This window comes from Onthophagus taurus, chromosome 1 (genome assembly GCF_036711975.1).
Source record: "Onthophagus taurus isolate NC chromosome 1, IU_Otau_3.0, whole genome shotgun sequence".
Taxonomy (NCBI): Eukaryota; Metazoa; Arthropoda; class Insecta; order Coleoptera; family Scarabaeidae; genus Onthophagus; species Onthophagus taurus.
Window position 1 is genome coordinate 35,392,428 of NC_091966.1, and position 20,168 is coordinate 35,412,595.

At 32.2% G+C, this 20,168-nt stretch overlaps 2 protein-coding genes across 11 annotated transcripts in view; both read left to right on the forward strand.

Annotated features, from left to right (window-relative positions):
* The window catches only part of LOC111425700 (transmembrane and coiled-coil domain 2 protein Dmtn), a 34,094-nt gene extending 20,197 nt beyond the window's left edge, over nt 1-13,897 (forward strand). For 3 of the 10 annotated variants that reach the window (XM_023059906.2, XM_023059915.2, XM_023059916.2), the window contains 10 exons: nt 85-439; nt 1,062-1,287; nt 6,179-6,306; nt 6,521-6,535; nt 6,728-6,799; nt 7,328-7,550; nt 7,615-7,774; nt 7,836-8,012; nt 11,924-12,105; nt 12,632-13,897. In XM_023059906.2, coding sequence (XP_022915674.1) covers nt 85-439; nt 1,062-1,287; nt 6,179-6,306; nt 6,521-6,535; nt 6,728-6,799; nt 7,328-7,550; nt 7,615-7,774; nt 7,836-8,012; nt 11,924-12,105; nt 12,632-12,761 — 1,668 coding nt within the window. In that variant the 3' untranslated portion in view covers nt 12,762-13,897. Of the gene's footprint in view, nt 1-84; nt 440-1,061; nt 1,288-6,178; nt 6,307-6,520; nt 6,536-6,727; nt 6,800-7,327; nt 7,551-7,614; nt 7,775-7,835; nt 8,013-11,923; nt 12,106-12,330; nt 12,455-12,631 lie in introns of all 10 variants that reach the window. The other 7 variants (XM_023059908.2, XM_023059907.2, XM_023059911.2 and 4 more) reach the window with 7 other exon arrangements.
* A 380-nt stretch (nt 13,898-14,277) lies between these two features.
* LOC111425791 (Pyrroline-5-carboxylate reductase-like 2) lies at nt 14,278-19,395 on the forward strand. Its single transcript, XM_023060042.2, has 6 exons — nt 14,278-14,552; nt 14,608-14,678; nt 18,411-18,593; nt 18,647-18,859; nt 18,916-19,120; nt 19,180-19,395. Exons 1-6 carry the CDS (start codon nt 14,471-14,473, stop codon nt 19,257-19,259), a joined length of 834 nt encoding a protein of 277 aa, XP_022915810.2. The 5' UTR covers nt 14,278-14,470; the 3' UTR covers nt 19,260-19,395.
* Nucleotides 19,396-20,168: the final 773 nt, after the last annotated feature.

Here is a 20,168-nt window from a genome sequence, read left to right on the forward strand (position 1 = left end):
CAGTTTTTTATTGCCAAGGGCATGTGCGATAATGTCCTTCGACATTCGGTGAGCGTTGGTGATTTTAGACCCTTCGTGTTACAGTCGCAACAGGACGTCATGACGCAGCAACAGCAACAACAGGCCTCCTCTTCGGCTACCAGAACAAGTAGACATCGAAGTCCTGCCGCTCCAAAATCATCTGATATGGATGACTCGACAACGTTGTCTCATGCTCTCGACGATTCCTGTCCGCTCACTGAAGGAGATACGTCCGATATTTGTTATCCACCGTCCTTCGTATCAAATGGTTCTTCAGAACATGCTCCGCGACCCGAAGATGATTCTGTTACGGATAGTGCTGGAAATTCCACCAGAATTAATCCGGTTATTGAACAACTTGAACATAAAATTATTAGAACGAAGGATCTTATTAGGACTGAACAAAAGTTAAGAGATGGTAAGATGTTGTTATTGTTTGATAAAATTCATTTTTTTTTATTGCATGTCATATATTTCTGATAACAGTTCAGTTAATTGAGGAGCATTTTTTTGATCTATTTTTAACGTTGAAAAATATTTAGGTGTTTGGATATGATTCCCGGTAGATGGAAGCCACTCATTTTTAACCTGATCAGATTATTGGATTGATAATTAAAATTTACAAACATTTTCTGCTTGTATAGGAAATAGTGTTATCATCTCATAAAATTGATTATAAAAATCCATTTGATTGATGATTCATTTCAAACATAATAGCTTGACTTTCGGCTACAACATTAGATTATAGAAACATTTGAAAATCTATTTTTAAAAATAGTTTATTTCCTTTAATATTTTTAAATCTTTGCTGTTGCCTTCTTAAACATCCAAGTATAAAGCGTTATTAATACGCTTCACCTTGATTGTGTATCCAAGTTCCAACACGGTGTGCATAATTTGCGTAATCAAACGCAGCCTGTTTGTTTCATAAACTCATTTGTTCAAATTAGGATCAAAATAACTGACTGTCTAAACGTTTACCATTACGTAATCTCTGATACATCAATAAATATTAGATGAATTAATTGTTTCGTTTACAGATAACGTAAACGAGTACCTAAAGTTATCGACTAACGCCGATAAACAACAACTGCAGCGGATAAAGGCGGTTTTTGAAAAGAAGAATCAAAAAAGTGCTCAGGTTATTTCTCAGCTTCAAAAAAAGCTGGACAATTACCAGAAACGTGTTCAAGTTTTTGAAACGCAAGGTGTTCAAGGTCATAAACCAACGAGGGAAGTTTTAAGAGATATGGGACAAGGGTTAAAGTAAGGAATAAAAAAAATGCAGGGTGATTTGTGAGAAATAATAATTTATTTGAATGATACTAAAGGGTTAACATTTATTGTAGTTGATGTGGTTATATTCAAATGATACTTTTACTATCATGAGTTAACTAAAGTAGTTATAAGTTTCCAGAACTTGTAGTAACACTTACTAGTTCTTAAACAATCTTAACTTGCAGTTAGCTGGTTGTAAATCTGATACATCACTTTTGTTATGGTATTTATCTGACTGATTAACATTGTCTGTATCGTGTCAAAAAGAAGTAAATATTTTCTTAATGCATTTTACCAATGACACAAAATAAAAGACAGTTTTTACACAAAATTTTGATGTTGTTTAATTACAGATTACGATTCTACAACGAATTGAATTTTGCTAAAAGAATTCAAGTTTATGTTGAGGTTTGTAATGTTTCAAGCAGAAACTTGAGTTCTTAAGACTTAGGTTCACACAAAAAACTACTTGTTTGTAATTTAACGGTTCAAAGGTAACAGATGAAAAACTCCGTCATACTTTTCTATCATGGTATGATTAAACAAGAACTGTTAGTATAAATTTTAACACGTCAATTAGAATTGATTTTTTTTTGAAATATACACTACACATTTAGACAGTGTTAGGTTGGTTCATAATTTCAATTTTGTGAATCTAAAATCCGGAAGAACTGCTGATGATCAATCTCTGGAACCTCATCTATGTTAACTAATCATTTATTTGGGGGATTTAATGAACTTGGGTTTACTAAAGAACTTGTGGTTGAGTGCTGAAATACTTTATTGTAGCTTTTAGATCAAAGCTTTTCGAATTTTCAGTTTTTGATTTAAGATTTCTGAGAAAAAGCTGACGATTAAGCTGATACATCACTTGTGACATGCACCTGCTTGTAGTTATTGTTATGAGTTTTGCAAACATTTAGTCACAGGTGTGAGGTTTAGAGTATTCAAAAACGCAATTTATAGTATCGGCATTCGTAATAATAGCTAAAGAGCAGTTTTGTACAATTATTCAGTAACACATTTCACATGACTTGTGAAAATTATATTTGAATTCTATAATTACTAAATTATATATTTAGGTTGGCTTAAACTTAGGTTCAAGAATTTCAGCTTTTCCTCTGCTTCAGAATCTTTCAAGCATAAACTTGAATTTCTACAAAATTGGAAGTTTGTTGATTCCAGAGCTTGCAAAACAACTCATCTCTTCTATAAATGAATTTGGTTTCGCACAAAAGCTTAACATTGTGCCCTGGAACGTTGACTAACAGAAAATTGAGTTTTTGGAATATGAGTTCTTTTAATATCTTATGCTTGTGATTCTAGAATTCGAAGCAATAGCTGATGCTCTCTTTTATTATAACTTGTCCTTGATTGATTGACAATTTAGATTCAAGAATGTCAGGTTGTAATAAGTTCTGAAATATTTTAAATATAATTTACAGTCAATTTTTTATACATCTTCTGCCACGACAGGCATCTGAACCATAAACAACTTTCTCAACTTTAATCTTTACTTTGAGTTGTTCGATCGCAAACTTTGGCACTTAAACAAACTTGGATTCGTTCCAGAACTTAAGGCTGCATTCTGAAATATTACAATTTTCCTGTTTGACGAAAGGGACCTCAAAGTCTTTATATAGATACGCATTTCGCACGTATCACGAAGCATCTACAATCATCAGCAGCGACTTATTTTACCATGTCTGGATAGTCTTGAACTTGCTATGGCTTACAAATCCCCACGACTGAGTTCGATGTATCCAGATCAGCTTAAGGATCTGGTTGTAAACAACTAATTTATTTTGAGTGGGCATTTTAGAGTATTGCCCCAAGAGCTAATACAGTTGTCGCACTCTAAAGCCGAGTTTCTCGCGTTTCATCTTCACGCGTTCCTTCCATTTGAGTCTTGTGTCCAAACCATGCCTAGATATTTTGCGTTGTTAGCTGTACAATACTATAGTATACACTGTAGGAATATATAGAAACATCTATTCTGTTATGGCATGAGATTTATTATCAACAGTTATTATTTCAATCATAAATCCAACTTGAGTTTGCTCTAGAATTCCAGTTTGTGCTGGAATCTTACAAGCCCAAACATGAGTTCGTTTATCTTTATAATTCTAGAATTCCAAATAACAACTCATACAGTTCATAAATTGTCAACAATTGTAGCTTTAAGTTCAATTACAGACTTGAGTACAGGGTGTCCCAATTTCGATGTCCACATAGGCTATCTCCGAAACTAAAAGAGATAGAAAAAAAGTAGCTTACATGTCATGATCTTCTTTTTCGAGAAAATGTTAATGCCGAAAACTCCGAACAGCTATCGTCTTTTGTTTTCGCCCTATCGGCAAAAACTAAAAATTTTGCAAAAACGATAATCGCGAATATCTCACTTATTATCAAAGATGGAGTATTATAAATAAAACATTATATGGGCAACTTTTTACGAAGAATTCAGTGGCGTAGGTAGAATTCTTTTCCCATCATTTATTTTCGAGATTTTAAACGTAACTTTATTTTTTTAAATGGAAACCATAGTTGGCTATGACTTAAAATAATTTGTTATTTTCTTCTGATAACAAATATATATAGTTTGTGGGGTATATTTCTTATAGTTATTGAATAATTAACAAAAATTCATTTTGTTCTATCTAAAATTAATGTATGTATTTAAAAGTTAATGTTGCTATGGTGATAACCATACATCCTATGATGGAACATAATGTATCAAATAATTGCCAAAGTTTGTATTTAAAAATTCGATAACAACTCTGGTATTATGTGCTGGTACGATGCTCCAGCATCTTAAGTGTCAAAGTATAACAAAACTGAATAAAACTTTACAATGAATTTCGAAAATTATGAAAAAGGTAACATGATGGAATGTTATATGTTATCAGATAAGAATGCGACGTTAGCCGCGGAATTTTATTTCACAAGATATCCAGAAAGAAGACAACCGCACGTAAGAAACTTGAGCCGGTTAGCAGAAAATTTTATAGATATTTGGTCCTTCCCCAAACCACATACAAAAACATACCAAAATGACCTGCAAGAGAAATTGCAACAAGACGTCTGACCCAAAAGACGCTGCTCCCGAATATGAAAGAAAAATAAGTATAAACTATACAAAGCGGGGCTAACTCATTATTTACGTGCCGAAGATGTCAATCGAAGATTAGAATTTTGTAGATGATATTTAAAAAAATTAAATAACCTGCTGTTTGTTCAAAATGTAATCTGGACCGATGAAGTCTCTGAGTGTTCAAAGAAGATTGGGGTTCAATGTATGGTGTGTCCTTTTAGATAATAGAATTTTGGCATATAGTATCTACCATAAAAACTTAAACTCAGGGAAATACCTCAATATATTAAGGCAGCACATTGAGCCTTTGGTCGACAATTTGCCACTAAATATGTCTCAAATGATATATTTTCAATATGACGGAGCACCAGCACATAATGCCAGAGTTGTTAGTGAATTTTTAAATACTACTACAAACTCAAGGACAGTAGAATCTAACAGGACTGCTACATCCATTGTTGTGACAGCCTACCCGCAAACTACGTCACACTATTTTCCACGCCTAGCTGTTGTTATGGTCTATGCGTTTGCTGTGTGTTTTTAGAGGTTATATCCTAGACGTATTCATATTAGTTTTGAAGTTTTATGTTTTTAGACGTATTAATGTCTATCATATAACCTCTAAAAACATAGACAGTTATCAGGCGGGGCAAATAGTGTGACGTAGAGTGCGGGCAACCAACCCGTAGTGGACTACAAAAATACAATGGATGTAGCAGTCCTGTTAGATTCTAGTGTCCTTGCTAGAAACATTGGCAATAATTGGAAACAATGCTTTCCCTCATGGTATGGTTATCACCATAACAACATTAAGTTTTAAATACATACAATAGTTTTAGAAAGAACAAACAAAATTGATACATTATATTCCATCATAGTATGTATGGTTATCACCATAGCAACATTAACTTTTAAATACATACATTAGATTTAGATGGAACAAAATGATTTTTTGCTAATTATTCAATAACTATAAGAAATATACCCCACAAACTATATATATTTGTTATCAGAAGAAAATAACAAATTATTTTAAGTCATAGCCAACTATGGTTTCCATTTAAAAAAATAAAGTTACGTCTAAAATCTCGAAAATAAAAGATGGGGAAAAAATTCTACCTACGCCACTGAATTCTTCGTAAAAAGTTGCCCATATAATGTTTTATTTATAATACACCATCTTTGATAATAAGTGAAATATTCGCGATTGTCGTTTTTGCAAAATTTTCAGTTTTTGCCGATAGGGCGAAAACAAAAGACGATAGCTGTTCGGAGTTTTCGGCATTAACATTTTCTCGAAAAACGAGATCATGACATGTAAGCTACTTTTTTTCTATCTCTTTTAGTTTCGGAGATAGCCTATGCGGACATCGAAATTGGGACACCCTGTACTTAATTGAAGGTGTGTTTGTATAACTCAAAGCTGAGTTCTGGAATATTGCAAGCACAAATATCCCAAAACCTCAACATTGTAAATCTTGAATTTCATCGCTTGTTATGTTAGCTATCTGAAAGGACAACAGTTCTTACTCCGAGTTCTGAAATTATTCAATGACAAATCTGATGAGTTCTGGTATATTGAGGAAATTTATAAGCCAACCCAACCCGATGCAAAAGATAGATAACACAATTTGTAACAGGCGAATATACCACATCGATTAATAAATGTAAACCTATGTTTATAAATTTTTTTTGTAAATCACCTTCCCGCAAACTATATATTATATACCTATTTTACTAATTCGCAAATTTTTGATTTTTCACATTTTATTTCAATTTTGTTAGAAATGTTGGTGGAAATATAAGAGATGGAATATCCGGTTTGAGTGGGACCGTAATGTCAAAACCAAGAGAATTTGCTCATTTGATTAAAAACAAATTTGGGAGTGCCGATAATATTAGCCAGCTATCGAGTGAGTATCATTAAAAAAAATTATACATTTTGGGTATAGTGGAATGTATTTAAATGTTTCCTGCCATGTTATTGGTGGTGTGGTCCCCTTTTGGTGTTAAACACTGATTGTGAAAACCCTTTTGTTACCTTTTCTTTTTAATCGTTACACACTACGTTGACTCTGTTTTCTTTTCACCTTGATAATCGCTACGCGGATTCTTGTGGTTAACAAGATACACATGTAGAAGGTAAATTGAATTATAAAAAAAATTAATAAGAGTTCAAAGAAATTGATATTTTATAGACGCTTTTAAATCTCATTTTGAGATTGAAATCCTTTGTAGTAAATTTAGATTGTGGAAATATTTAAATTGTTTGTTAAAGTTGACGATCTTATATCGAAAAAACCTAATTCCCGCTAATGCTGATGCCGTTTTTAGATAATATTGGCACTCAACATAGTTCGACACCCCCTGGTTTGAAACGAATGGTCCTAAATAAAGGAGTTAGTGGTGGGTTCCCAAAAACTAACGTTTATAAATTTTTTAAATTAATTCTTTCTCGATTAACAATTTTTTTATATTAGTAATCCTTTTTATCCCGCTCAGTTTAAAATGTACATACAGCAAGATTTAACAAAATCCTTATTAGTTAGATTTTTGTAAATATTTCAAGATCAAATAAGAAATGATTCCTTTTTTGAAAACAATGCTTTGTGTTTCATATAAAGAGGAATCATTTCTTGCTTCTCAGTAACATACAAGCCATTTTTTATAAAGGTTTGTACAATATAGTGTGTTGTATAAAAAAAGACCTCTACGTGTTATTCACTTCTTTTTATTAAGCCAAGGTTACTTAAAATCACTTTAGAGATTTCATTTATTCAACATACAATATTTGCAAGTGAGTACAATTGTTAGTTCCAATTTTTTTCTAAACCTAAAAACATTTTCAAAATTAAATTATAAAACACGCTAATAACATGCACAATGTAAGAGCATGGCTGCACCGCACGGTAACCTCGTGGTTATAATCCGTAGCGTGGTACATAGGGCCTGGGACAACCGGCTCTGATGGAAGCGGTACGAATGGGGGCGCCGGAGGAAGCGATCAGGGCGAAAAGAATCACCACGGCTCCGCTACATTACCCGCCAATCTTCACGTGGCCACCTCACATAATTCAATGAGCCAAAACGCCCCACCAAAATTTAGCGATGACGGAAGTGAATGTAGCAGTGTTGTTACTAGCGAAAGTATAGATAGGTAAATTGTATTAAATAAGGAAAAATTGATAATGACTAAAATATTAAATATTTATTCCCCGTAGATATGGAAGAGCGCAAGAGGATCCTAACCAAGAATACAATTTAAAAGTTATCCTAAAAGAATTACAAGCGAGATCCCAAGAAATGGATCGGTTAAAAGAAAAGGTTGAAAGGACCAAGCACCTTGAGCAAGAAGTTCAAATTTTAAGTAAAGAATTACAGGTTTGTATAATTATTAATGTCTTGTTTGTGAAGCAATAGGTCTTGAAATGTGATTTTATAGGAAGAAAAATTCCGAACTGAAAGACTAGAAGAACAAATAAACGATTTGACTGAGCTACATCAAAATGAGGTTGAGAATTTAAAGCAGCTAATGAATGAGTTGGAGGAAAGGATTCAATATCAAAGTGAAGAACGACTGAGGGATATACATGAAATGCTTGAACATTGTCAAACTAAGGTAATATTCATTTTAGAGTTGTATTAAAAATAAGAACGACAAGTTATTATTTATTATTATATTATATATGTATAAAACAGCTTTTAAGAAAACTACTTTTATACCAATTTCGAATCAGATTCGTATGGGGAAGTTGTCAGTATAAACTATAATAATCTTAGTTTCTTAACAAGTATGAAATGCCACCGAATCAGTGTTCAGCATCAGAGTTTTAACATTTGAGAAATCAAGTAGCAAGATTATAGTGCTTAAATCCACGACAACCGCCCGGAAAATGTCGTTAGTTACACCTAAAAATACAGATATGTAACTAAAACTATCCAAGTTTGTTTCAAAACCCTTGGGTAAACAGGCAGAATACAATCCTTCAATTGAAATGAGTAATTGGTTTTAATTAACGCAATCACAAGATATCTATCAGTAGGCAAACAAGGGGTTCAATCCGAAAGTACCTATGATATATATGATTCTTATCTAAAATGAAGGATTGAGAAGCAGAGTAATTACATTTTCGTACTGCATTAATCACCGCGTCTCATAAACTTCGTCCTCAGAGTGAATAGAGACAAAGTATCTATGCTAAATCGTTTGAGCAGTAACAAGAAATAAAATTCGCATCTCCATGAGATCTGGAAGCATTCCTACAGGTTCATGGTACAACATACAATCTCAGCTCAAACAAAGTAATTCAGAATTATCTCGAGTAGATACATTACTAGATGGCTTCTAAATGACATCAAGTGTGATAGGTTTGATACTACTATGAACATTCACAACACTGTGTCACCTCCTGGAGTGAGATTATAAAATTAAAATTCATTTTATTGTACAGCAGAAAAACAAATTTCTATAGTTATAGGCAACTTTATTCACATTATGATAAATAGAAAAAGTTTCCAAACTACTGCTAGAAGAAATCAGGTGTAGTTTAATTTTGTTGAATTATTCTGCTTGATTGATAATCCATCCCTTTTGTTTCGTGTTTTTTTTGATTTCATTAAATTTTTATTGATAACAGATTTAAAATTGATTTCAACAAATAGTGTTATCACATGAGCGAAAAAAGTAAAGTTTATATAACACATAATTTGATTTATAATGTGATTTATAATTCGGGACGCTTTGGCAAAAATGTGGCTGATAGTTTTCAATTTTAAACTTCAATACTTAATGTGGTTTCGAGCTCGTTAGTGTGTAAGTCCAAATCTTTAGAAAACCCATAAAAATTACATAGGTGTTATGTCATAAGATTAGGGCCATTAATTGTTGTTGCCAAAAGGTAATATAACATGATCAGAAAAACACATTATATTAAAAAAAGTGAAGAGGCACTGTATTCTAGGAACCGTAATGTCTTGCAATTGAGATACAAACAACTGGACTATCATGCTAAGATAAGGTTTACCATTACGCTTAGCTATAATGCGTTAAAATATTATTTGCCCCATTTTCAAAGACGAATGTAGGTGGGGTCTGCCTTGTTATGATTCATGGATGCGCTGAAAACTCATAGTTGGTAACCAACTAGGTTCAATGAACGGTAATTGTTTCGAACAAGACCGACCAGGAGTGACCGGCTGCACACCTTTTAACTATGCACATTTGCTTAAGTCGCAAGCGATAAATCCCTTTTTAGTGGAAGAGCAGAGATACGATAGTAGACTGCAGATTTTACTCCATTGATAATTCCAATGTGTGATGGACGGCCACTAATGTGGTGCTTATACCAATAATGTGGTCACACCTAAATGACCTAAACTTAATACTATGTGAAATTTTGATCCTATTGGGTTGAAGATAAACACAATGTATAGAGAAAGTCTGGAAATTTGGTTGCCAAAAGGAAAAAATCGAAAACGTTAAGTGTGAAAAATAATCATTTGCCGTGATTTAATTTTTGACGGATTCTTTCGATTCTTGAATTATTCTTGGACTGCCGACATACACGTTAGTCTTTACCTGACCTTCTGAGGTCGCTTTCAGAAAATCCATGGAAATCAGGAGTCGTAGCTGTGTGTCTACCATTTGATCATTTCATCTTTACACTACTTTATGTGTAAAAATCATACACCTATCCCAAAATGGTGTTATGCGAAGGACGCCTAATAGTTACTATACAGGGTGTCTCAGCGAGACCGATCATTAGACGTTTCTGGGGTTCTGGCCAAAATAAAAATTTAAGAATTCAGACTTAAGTATTATCAATTGCGTATTGATAATAATCAATTTCTTCGACTAAAATATTTTCAGATTTCCAGTACTTCCAGTTATACCGGAAGTCGCCACCTACTTTATTTTTTTAGATGGAACATCCTGTATATTTTTACATATTTGGATTTGTCTGTTTTCATGGTTTATAAATAACATTACTTTTTGCAATTTGATTCGGCCGTTCTCGAGTTATTCGAATTTTTCTAGAAAAATCTGCTCTAGCAGACATTTATTCAAAAAATCAGAGAACACTCGATTTTTGGGATATCAATTTAGGATTCAGAACATGCTTAAGCAACATGATGGAGTATGTTTTGGTGCCGAGAACGGCTGTCTAGAACGTTTGGTCACTTCACTATGGCACGTTAACTTTTCGAAATTTGGAAGTACCATAACTTCATTTTTTTAAATGGCACCCCCCATATTTTATTACTTAGTCGTCTTCGGTGTCTCATTCTACATCTTTTATATCCCATATGTCCCATACCTAACATTAATAGTTTGGGAAATAATTAGGGTTTTTTGAAAAATGCTCACATATCATATCAATATTAACCTTTTGTGCCATGGAAAAGAAATATTTAATGATTTATTGACACGATTGATAATACTTTAATCTGATTTTTTTTTATTTTGGCCAGAACCCCAGAAACGTCTAATGACCGGTCTCGCTAAGACACCCTGTATTTTACTACTACTCTATTTTTGTACGTCAACTAAATTTAACGAAACTTCTCGATATGGACTACGAGTTAATGGAGTGAAAACATTGGCCGATCCCACCGTTCTATGCACTATCCATTAGAAAAACGTGCGTTTTTCTGTCAGTCACGGAAATTAATGATAGATTGTGTTAATCTTATAATGCAGTTCGAGCTCTTTATTATTCACAAAATAGAAACTATTTGGAAGATGAGTCTATAATAGTAAAACCATGGTTTAGTCGGCTCAAGCAGGGTGTTGAGTAGGGAATCGCTTAGTTGCTTGAAACTGAACCCCACAGAAAGTTATTGTACCAAGGTTCTTCCGTGGATGGCGCAGCTTTTACATAGGGGGAGAAAAGAAAGAACTTTTGGCAAACATTTGGGATTCTTTGAACACTTTCTATCGATGCTGCAGAATGATTTAAAAGGTTGGGTTTTTCTTCCATAGAAACTACTGCATCCGTCCAGTTTGCATCTCGTTAATAGTACGAAGTGGACTTTTTTCCTTCCCAAAATGTAAACAAGTTGAAAGACTAGTATCACTCCATTAATCATAAATTCAAAAACTCCACCGAATGTAAATGGTTCTTCCGCGGATAGCCAAAGAGCACCCAGGAAGAAGGTTCTTTTGTTGTAGAAATTGCTGCAGTTGTCCGGGTTAAGTTCTCTATTCAATTTCAATTTAATTGTGTTGGTTTCTCCATCACAGCTTGTAGAGTATAATCTTTGAAACCTGAACTTGTCGTTTGACGATCACGCTTTTTGTTGTTTGCTAAGCTGCAACTCTTCCAAATCTACGGCATTTCGAAACGATACATTGGGCATCATTTATGACTCTGACGATCAGAAATACATCAACAAATCGAACAAGAAAAGCAAGATAGTCCATAAAATACGTTTCTTAAAATATGTTTCGAAGCAGTACTTTTTATATTGGCAAAACTTTAATATAATAATTGATTTAATTAAAAATTTTAACAATTTATGTTATTTTAGATTCAAAAAATGGAACACCAAGCATTACAACAACAACAATACGTTACATTAGAAGGAATAGACAATTCGAATGCTCGAGCACTAGTTGTTAAGTTGATAAATGTACTGCTGACTGTTCTTCAAGTTGTATTATTACTGGTTGCTACTTGTGCCGGAATTATCATGCCGTTTTTACGTACGAGGTAATTATAAAAAAATGTTAAAAATAGAAAAAGAAATAAGTTTTAAATTTTTTTCTAAAATTTTCTAAATCGTTCAATCATCATCAGTCTAGTACTTAAAATTTTTGTCATCATTGCTTTTCTTTTTTTAATGTTATTAATATGTTAATCATTTGTAATGCTTTAATCACACCTATTTATGTCTAACCTACTTTGAGCTTTTGTGTTTTTTCTTTATTTTTATAGTCGTAGTAGTCGTAGAACGGTGACCGTTTTTGAAACGATTGAAGGGGCTCGTCCAAAACTATCATTGACCGCATCGTGTACATCGTTTATCACTAGGACATTTTCAAAAACATGACATAAACTGGTAAATCAAAAATTTATTTCTTAAAAGTTTTCGTTTGTAAACATTTACTTTATTTTTTCGACTTTTCATTAATATTCTTATCTTTCTAGACATTAATACAAATTTAACATCGCTTTTAATCAAGTACTAGACTGATTTTATTTGTAATTATTACATTACATCATCTTTCTTTTTCAGAGTTCGAATCCTAACAACGTTATTTATAGTGTTTGCCGCGGTTTTTATTCTACGTCAATGGCCGGAAGTTCAAGATATAGGTTCGCATATTATGAAACGTTTAAAAGAAACTTTAGATCCGGTGAAATAGCATTTGCTGTATTAAGTACACAGACGTTCGTTTTTTGAAAAAAAGCAAAAAAACGAACTTTGTGTAACTTTCTCTCTATTTCACGCTCTCTCTCTCTCTGTTTCTATCTCTTCTTATACTTGATCATTCTACATACGTTATATTTTTTTTTTATAAACGATAAGTTGTGGATAAAACTATAAATATAAAACAGTTTTTCGATTTATAAAAATGAAAGAAATGAATACTTAGTATAAATTAATAAATTAATCGAAGTATTTGCTCCTCGCGTTTGGTTGTAAATGGTTATAGCGCTCAAAAGGTATTAAAAAAAAAGAAACTAAAACAAATTAAATTAAAGCTGCTGTAATCTTTTTTAAAGAAAATGTAGGGATGAAATTCATGAATGAAAATGTTATTCACTGAGTTTCGTTGGTGTTAAAAAAAGTGGAGGTGAAAGATTGTGATTTAGTTCAATTGTGTATAAAAGAAAAGTAAATACCCCTAATTCAATAATAAAATTTAGATAAACAATAAATTTTCTTATTTGTATCGATCGTTTAAATAATATTATTGTGTTAAGGTAAAGTAATATTTGGCAGCTCGTTATTTCAATTATTTTCAATTGCAAATTGGTTTACTGTGCAATACAAATACAAACTAAAATATCTTAATCTGTAAGAGATTAATTAGTATTATACATATTTTTTTACCAAAAAAGAAAAAAATGAAATGTCCTTGTAAGTTTTATAAATACGTCATTATTAATTTAAAAGATTGGTATAAATAAGATTAAAAAAAAAAATGTTAGGGTTACTGTAAGTTTCGTCCATACATAGCTAGTAGAGATATGTTATTTTTACAAACGGTCTTATTATTGCGGCCTCTGTTATCTAGAGGCTCATTTTATCGTGATCCATTTTTTTTTCTCGTCGCCAAAATCGATTCATCATCGTGTAATATCATTCAGCGTAGAATGTATAGATTATTTATTCGAAACTCGTAAAATGAACCGCGGCGTGCAAAATATGGCTAATGATTTTTTTTGTCTGAAACAGTAGATTTTTCTGTTGTGAGATTCGTTTTTTTTTTAGCTGTACACAAGTTTATATTATTTATATTTTTATTGCAATAAAAAATAGAATATAGAATTTTAACTTATAGTTTTTATTTACTTTATATTATACCTCATTTTTTTTTTTTTCATTCAAGGTCTCATCTTTAAGTTGTAAGTTTGCAAACAACTTTATCTATTTATTTAAAAAAACTTTGATAACAACTACTATAATCTAGTAGTAAGTATTTAACAACTTTTTGTCTTTAAATAGTTCTTGAACTTTGTAATTTGCACATTACCAATTAGGTAGAAGGAAAAAAGAAAACATTTTCATTGTTCTATCTAATCTTTGTTAGTAGTCCAATCGATTAATGACTTTTAATTGTAGCTCATAACGAAAAAAAAAAAAAGAATCAACAGATTTGTTATTAACTCTGCATCAAAAATTGTAGATAACGTCCAAAATAAACACATTTATGCATACTTTGACCTCATCTGATTTATTGGTTTTGAAAAAGACCGTGGGGATATGATAAGTACAAACTCTACTTGAGATAGAAACTTTTCTGGCGAATAACATGATAACGAACGTTACTTCTAGTCGCTGTTTGAACGTTTGTGATGTTTGATTTTAACAGTTAGTTTTATAAAAGTGTTTTTTTAAGTATTTAAAATGGCTAGCAAACTGCTTAAAATTGGATTTATTGGTGGTGGAAAAATGGCTCAAGCTATGGCAAAAGGATTTATATCAGCAGGTAAATTTAAGAATTCTAAAATAAATAAATAACAAATAATTTATTATCTTTTTAGGATTAAGTAAAGGGGAATCTATGACTGCTAGTTGCCATCCAAGTGATATGATCTCTCATAATGCTTTTAAAGTTAGTAAATTTTTTGGTAAAACAACTTAAAATGGTATAAATTATAAACAGAAATGGTTATTGTATTATTAGTATATTTAATACTAAACGTGAAGCTAGATTAACTTTAATTATTTTGCAATTAATTCGGATTCTGTACTGTCTTTAACTACAATATTTAAACAACTTGAAAAGTAGCAAAAACAAGAATCTTTGAACGTGCGAATAGGACTCTTGAACCTCGTAAAGGATATCAGTTTCATGGATTAGTTAATAATTAATTACTTGTGTATATATTATCAATTATTATTATTATTATATTATCACTAATTTTAACTTATCATTGAATCGCAATTGACAACTGTGACCATAAATATCCCAGCTTCTTTGATAAAAGTACAAAAGTTTATTGAAAAGCGACTATAATGCGAAACAGTTTCAAACAATTTGAATTTGTCTCTTAGCACATTTGAAGTATCTACGCTCTGATACATTGTACATGTATCAAGATAAAGTTCATAGTATTGATGATGTTTTGAGGTTTCTTTTATTATATAAAATACAACAATTTATGACAGGAATCATAAGTAATAAAGGAATAAAGTAAGAAATATATATTTGATTTTATTACAATTTTATGATTTCTCAACTAGAGTATAAACATTTTCGAGAGAAGGACAGCGGTTGCGTGTTATGGATTCATTGATTCCTAGTTATGGATACCACGCATCTTTCATTAGACTATAGTCTGTTATAATGTGATGAAAAACGCATTCGCTTTACAAACATAGAACGATCAAAGCCATATTACTCGTTAAAATCGGAAAATTGTCTCTATTTCATGTACAGTTCAGCTTTCCTTAAGTTGTTTAACTTGCTTTTTGGAAATCTTTTAGCTACCTTTGGCAAGAACTTCTTCATCAGGCGGTTTACAATCGCTGCCAAACTTATCAGATGCAAAAAAAAGAATCTGTTTCATCAGAAAAATTATCAGTCAAATCTTTTAACTTCAACTGAAAAGTTAAATCTTTGCATGAGAATAACATTAACACTTCTTAGTTTGCCGGTTGTTGCTGTAGTAAAAGGGTTATTTATACCATTTCTTATCTTGCAGATCAAAATTTATTCATACGTTATTTTTATTGTTATTTAGTCTCAACATTTATCGAAGAATTTCTCCAAAAAGTGACACTACGCGAATATAAACAATTATAGCCTTTTATTCAATTTGAGAAGCATATGAAAAACCAGGAAATTGAACTTTAGAGCTTGGTTTGACAGTAAAATATCTGGAAAAGACATCTTGACGAAGCCCAATTGAAATATACAGGTGTGTCAAATGTCTAGAATATACCCAATAACTTCGCCATTTGTGGTTTTAAAGAAAAATGTTTCAAATACAAGTTTCTTTATTAATTATGGAGAATTTTGGGGCAAAATTTGCTTGTTTGTATTGTTTTGTACAAACTTCACTTTGACTGCGTTTTTTATCACCTGCATTGTACCCATACATTATTAATATTTGGATTCCTTGTTGTTAAAGACTTTGACATTTAAAGCTGTCAATGGCGTTATTTCGGCGCCTACTTTGATTATAATTTGCTGAGTAATATTTTCAGAGAACGCATTTTTTCTCGATTTTTTTCTAATACAAACATATGATATCCTCTACTAAAATGTGCAAAAAAAAACATATGCATCCCATTTAAAATAACAATGTTGGTTGCTATAGCAACGAAACAAGGAACAATGTAAACACCAAATATCGCCAAAAATTTTTCTTTAAAACCACAAATGGCGAAGTTATTGGCTATATTCCAGTCATTTGACACACCTGTATATTGTTGACAATACTATCCAAGAAGATCATAAATGTTACTATTTCTGGTAGCAGGTTACGCTTCGTAGCCAAAAATGTTGCAAGTTATATTACTGAAGAATCCTCCTATCATTACAAACTATATTCTTAATGCTATTTTATCGTTACATTTTTTGCAGCAACTTGAGCAAGCTCATATCCTCTTTGTAACCAAGCCTACGAATTCTCGTTGGCAAGGCCGAATTCTCGTAGAAACAAAGTTCTTCTATGGTAAACCGTCGTGGTAAGGTAAATTTCATTAGCCACGTTTGTCGTGCGGTGTAATTCTTGTCGCGAAAAAATAGAGTGTTGCTGGCTGAGGGAAGCTGATGAGCGTAAATCGTTGTGTTAAACTAGTGTGCTTGAGTAATATCCATACTGGTAGGGTACTGCTTGTTCATTGCTAACCCGTCCTCCCGAAAGATGAGGTCCAACATTCTCGTCATCGTTTTGATGGTCTTTCTTGTGATTTTTCCTACTGGGTTAGTCATTTTTGCGTTTTTAGTGTGGTCTTCCATTCTTTTATATGTTTTTCACAGAGTCTTCGTTTTTGTCTCGCCCATCTTTCTAAGTCTTGTATTTCGCATTGGTGTCTAATATCTTCATTTCGTATTCACGTGTGTTGAGTTTTGCCTCATATACTTCATGTTTTCATCTCGAATGTTCTCATCATTTATTGTGTCCCGCTTGTATCTGGTCTTGTTTCTGTTAAGTATGTTATGATGTATTATAGCAGTTTTATATATTTTGATTATACTTTCGGTATGAAGGTATGTGTTCTTCTTAACAATCTCAAAATTCATCATCAGCATAGCAGACGGCATGGAAGAACGTGTTTTCCATCTTTAACCCAGCTGTTCTGGGTAGGTTTTCTATTTTATCTATCATCAGATTTAATATGAAGGGGCCCAGTGAGTCCTTTGATTTTTGTTTTATACTGGGTGTTAGTGTCGTATATTAGGTTAATTACCCCATGATTTAGACCTTTTTATTCTCATTATTTATAAGACATCCTTTAAGCGCAATCTGTCAAAAGCCTTTGTATATCGACAAAGTACATGTACGCAGGTTTGTTAAATTTTAGGGATTCTTCGAATATTTGTTTGACAACAAATATTGCGTCGCTAGTGGATCTAGTCTTTCGAAAAACTCGTTTGGAGCATAAATATCGATTGTCGTTGTCCTGTGCCCCCTCAGTTCACAATTTTGTTAGCTCCTGAAGTTTCACCTAAGTTCCAAGCTTGATTACTGGGATTTTTTACTAGTTTATGTTTTTCCGAATAATGGGTAGTAGGCTCATTACTTCAACCCTCAACCTGGAAGAGCAGCTGAGGCTGCTTAGGGTGCTATCATCCAGTTCATCATGCAATCATCATCACTTCTCAACCCTCCCCCTTTTTCAATCAGGCTAGGGATAGGTCTTAGCCAACTTTGTTGTTGTTGAAACATATTATTTTTGTAAGTAGCAAATAAAGAATATATCTAGAAGCAGAATTTCTATTAGTATTTGTGTGTGTATGCTTATAGTTTCACCAATAGTGTCATCACCAGTTAACACATCATGTATATAGAGTATATAGATAGAGAGAAGAATCATGATAGTTCCTTTTGAATCCAGAATTTCCAGAATCCAGAATTTTGGTCCATAACCATAACATAATCGACTAATATGTGTGATGGCAAGTAAAACTATAAATGAAGTGATTTGAGACTGAGTATGAGTCAGATATTTATCTTTGGTTATAGACTATGATTTTCTGGGCAGGTTTGAGATTCTATTAATTTCAGAAAGATGTTTTGTTATATATAGACTTGGATCCAATAATTTAACGTTAATTAATAGAGTAGTTAAGAATCGATTTTTTGAAACTTCTTATATTCTAAGTTTTTTTTAGGAATTAGGAGCCGAATCAATTTTTGAGAATGTCCCCGTTGTACAAAACTCAGACGTTGTGATAATTGCAACTAAACCATCAGTAGTTCCAATTGCTTTGGCAGATATCACCAAAGCAAAAGTTCCGGCTGGAAAATTATTTCTTTCCATAGCCATGGGAGTTACCATTAAACAATTAGAATCGGTAATCACTCAACATAAAATCAAAAAATAAAGCTTTATGTAATCCTATTTTAGTACCTTCCTGGTGAATCTCGTGTAATTAGAGTTATGCCAAACACTCCAGCTTTAGTCAGATCGGGTGCTTCCGTTTACGTTTGTGGTTCAAAAGCAACTGAAGAGGATGGTAAGATTACCAGAAAATTATTAGAATCAATCGGAACTTGTGATGAAGTTACTGAATATATGTTGGATCCAATAACAGCTTTAAGCGGATCTGGACCAGCTTATGTAAAACTATATCTTTTATTATCAAAAAAATTGTAATTATTTTATTTTTATTTAAGATTTATATTATGATAGAAGCTTTAGCTGATGGTGGTGTTAAAATGGGATTACCAAGAGATTTAGCTTATCGTTTAGCATCACAAACTGTTTTAGGAGCTAGTACAATGGTAAAAGAAACCAAAACTCACCCAGGAGTTTTAAAAGACGATGTTACATCTCCTGCTGGTTCAACAGCAGCCGGTTTACACTTTTTAGAACAAAAAGGTAATTATAACATTATACTTATAAATATATTAAAAATATTGATTTTTTTTTTATTTTAGGTATTCGCGCTGCTTTAATAGGTGCAATTGAAACAGCAACTTTAAGATGTCGTGAAGTGGCCCAAGGGCCGGCCAAGTAAATACCGAGAACTTAACGTAGGCACGAAAAGAATCCGGCTATTTTTTTGGGTTGCTTTCGAGGGGCGGTCGTTTTAAAAAATATTTATATTAAGACGCGGGAGGCCGAAACCTATAAATAAATATTTTCCTCCTTAATTTCTTTATTTTTTCGATCCTATAATCTAAACGTTTATCTTCGCGGAAAAAGTTTAACGCCAGGCAACAGCTCGTTTAAAACGGGCGAGTATATTTTAAAAAAAAAACTTCTTGTCTTGAAAGGAACGTGTTTGAAACGTCAGCTGATTTTAACCTTAAACATCTTTTTAGTGGATCGGATAGTTTAGATTTAAAATCTTATAGCAAAGTGCTTCTAAGAATTATGAGGCTATTAATGATTATTTGATCTCACTATAAAGTGTTAAAGAAAAACGAAAATGTTGTTTGTTGGAACAGAAAACTTTCATTCGATTTTGTTTTTAGCTTTTTCATTCAATAATTTTTCAAAGCTTTGATTCCGTTGAATCAAATTCCTACGTGGATATAAGATTATTTTGCCATAACATAAACCACTGTAAAGTAATATTATTATTATAATATTAAAGCTTTCATAAATATCCTTAAGAATGTAGGAGAAATACAAATGAGTTGATAATTTTTCATAACCTATTTTTCATAAAATATCGGCAGCAATTCTCATTACATTAATGATTTGTTTGTAAATTGGTGTGCTATAACATTAATCACTTCGCGAGTTGCTAAACATTCTGAGTAAACGTGATTGTTTTAGTGTTTCGAAAGAGTTGTTACGTGGAGTAGTTATTGCACCTTTGTTAGAATAGTTTAAAAATAAATTTTGGGCTAAGTATCTGTTTTTTGTTGTTCTCTTTTGCAATTATTAAATTCTTAATGTATTGCTTCCTTGTTTCATC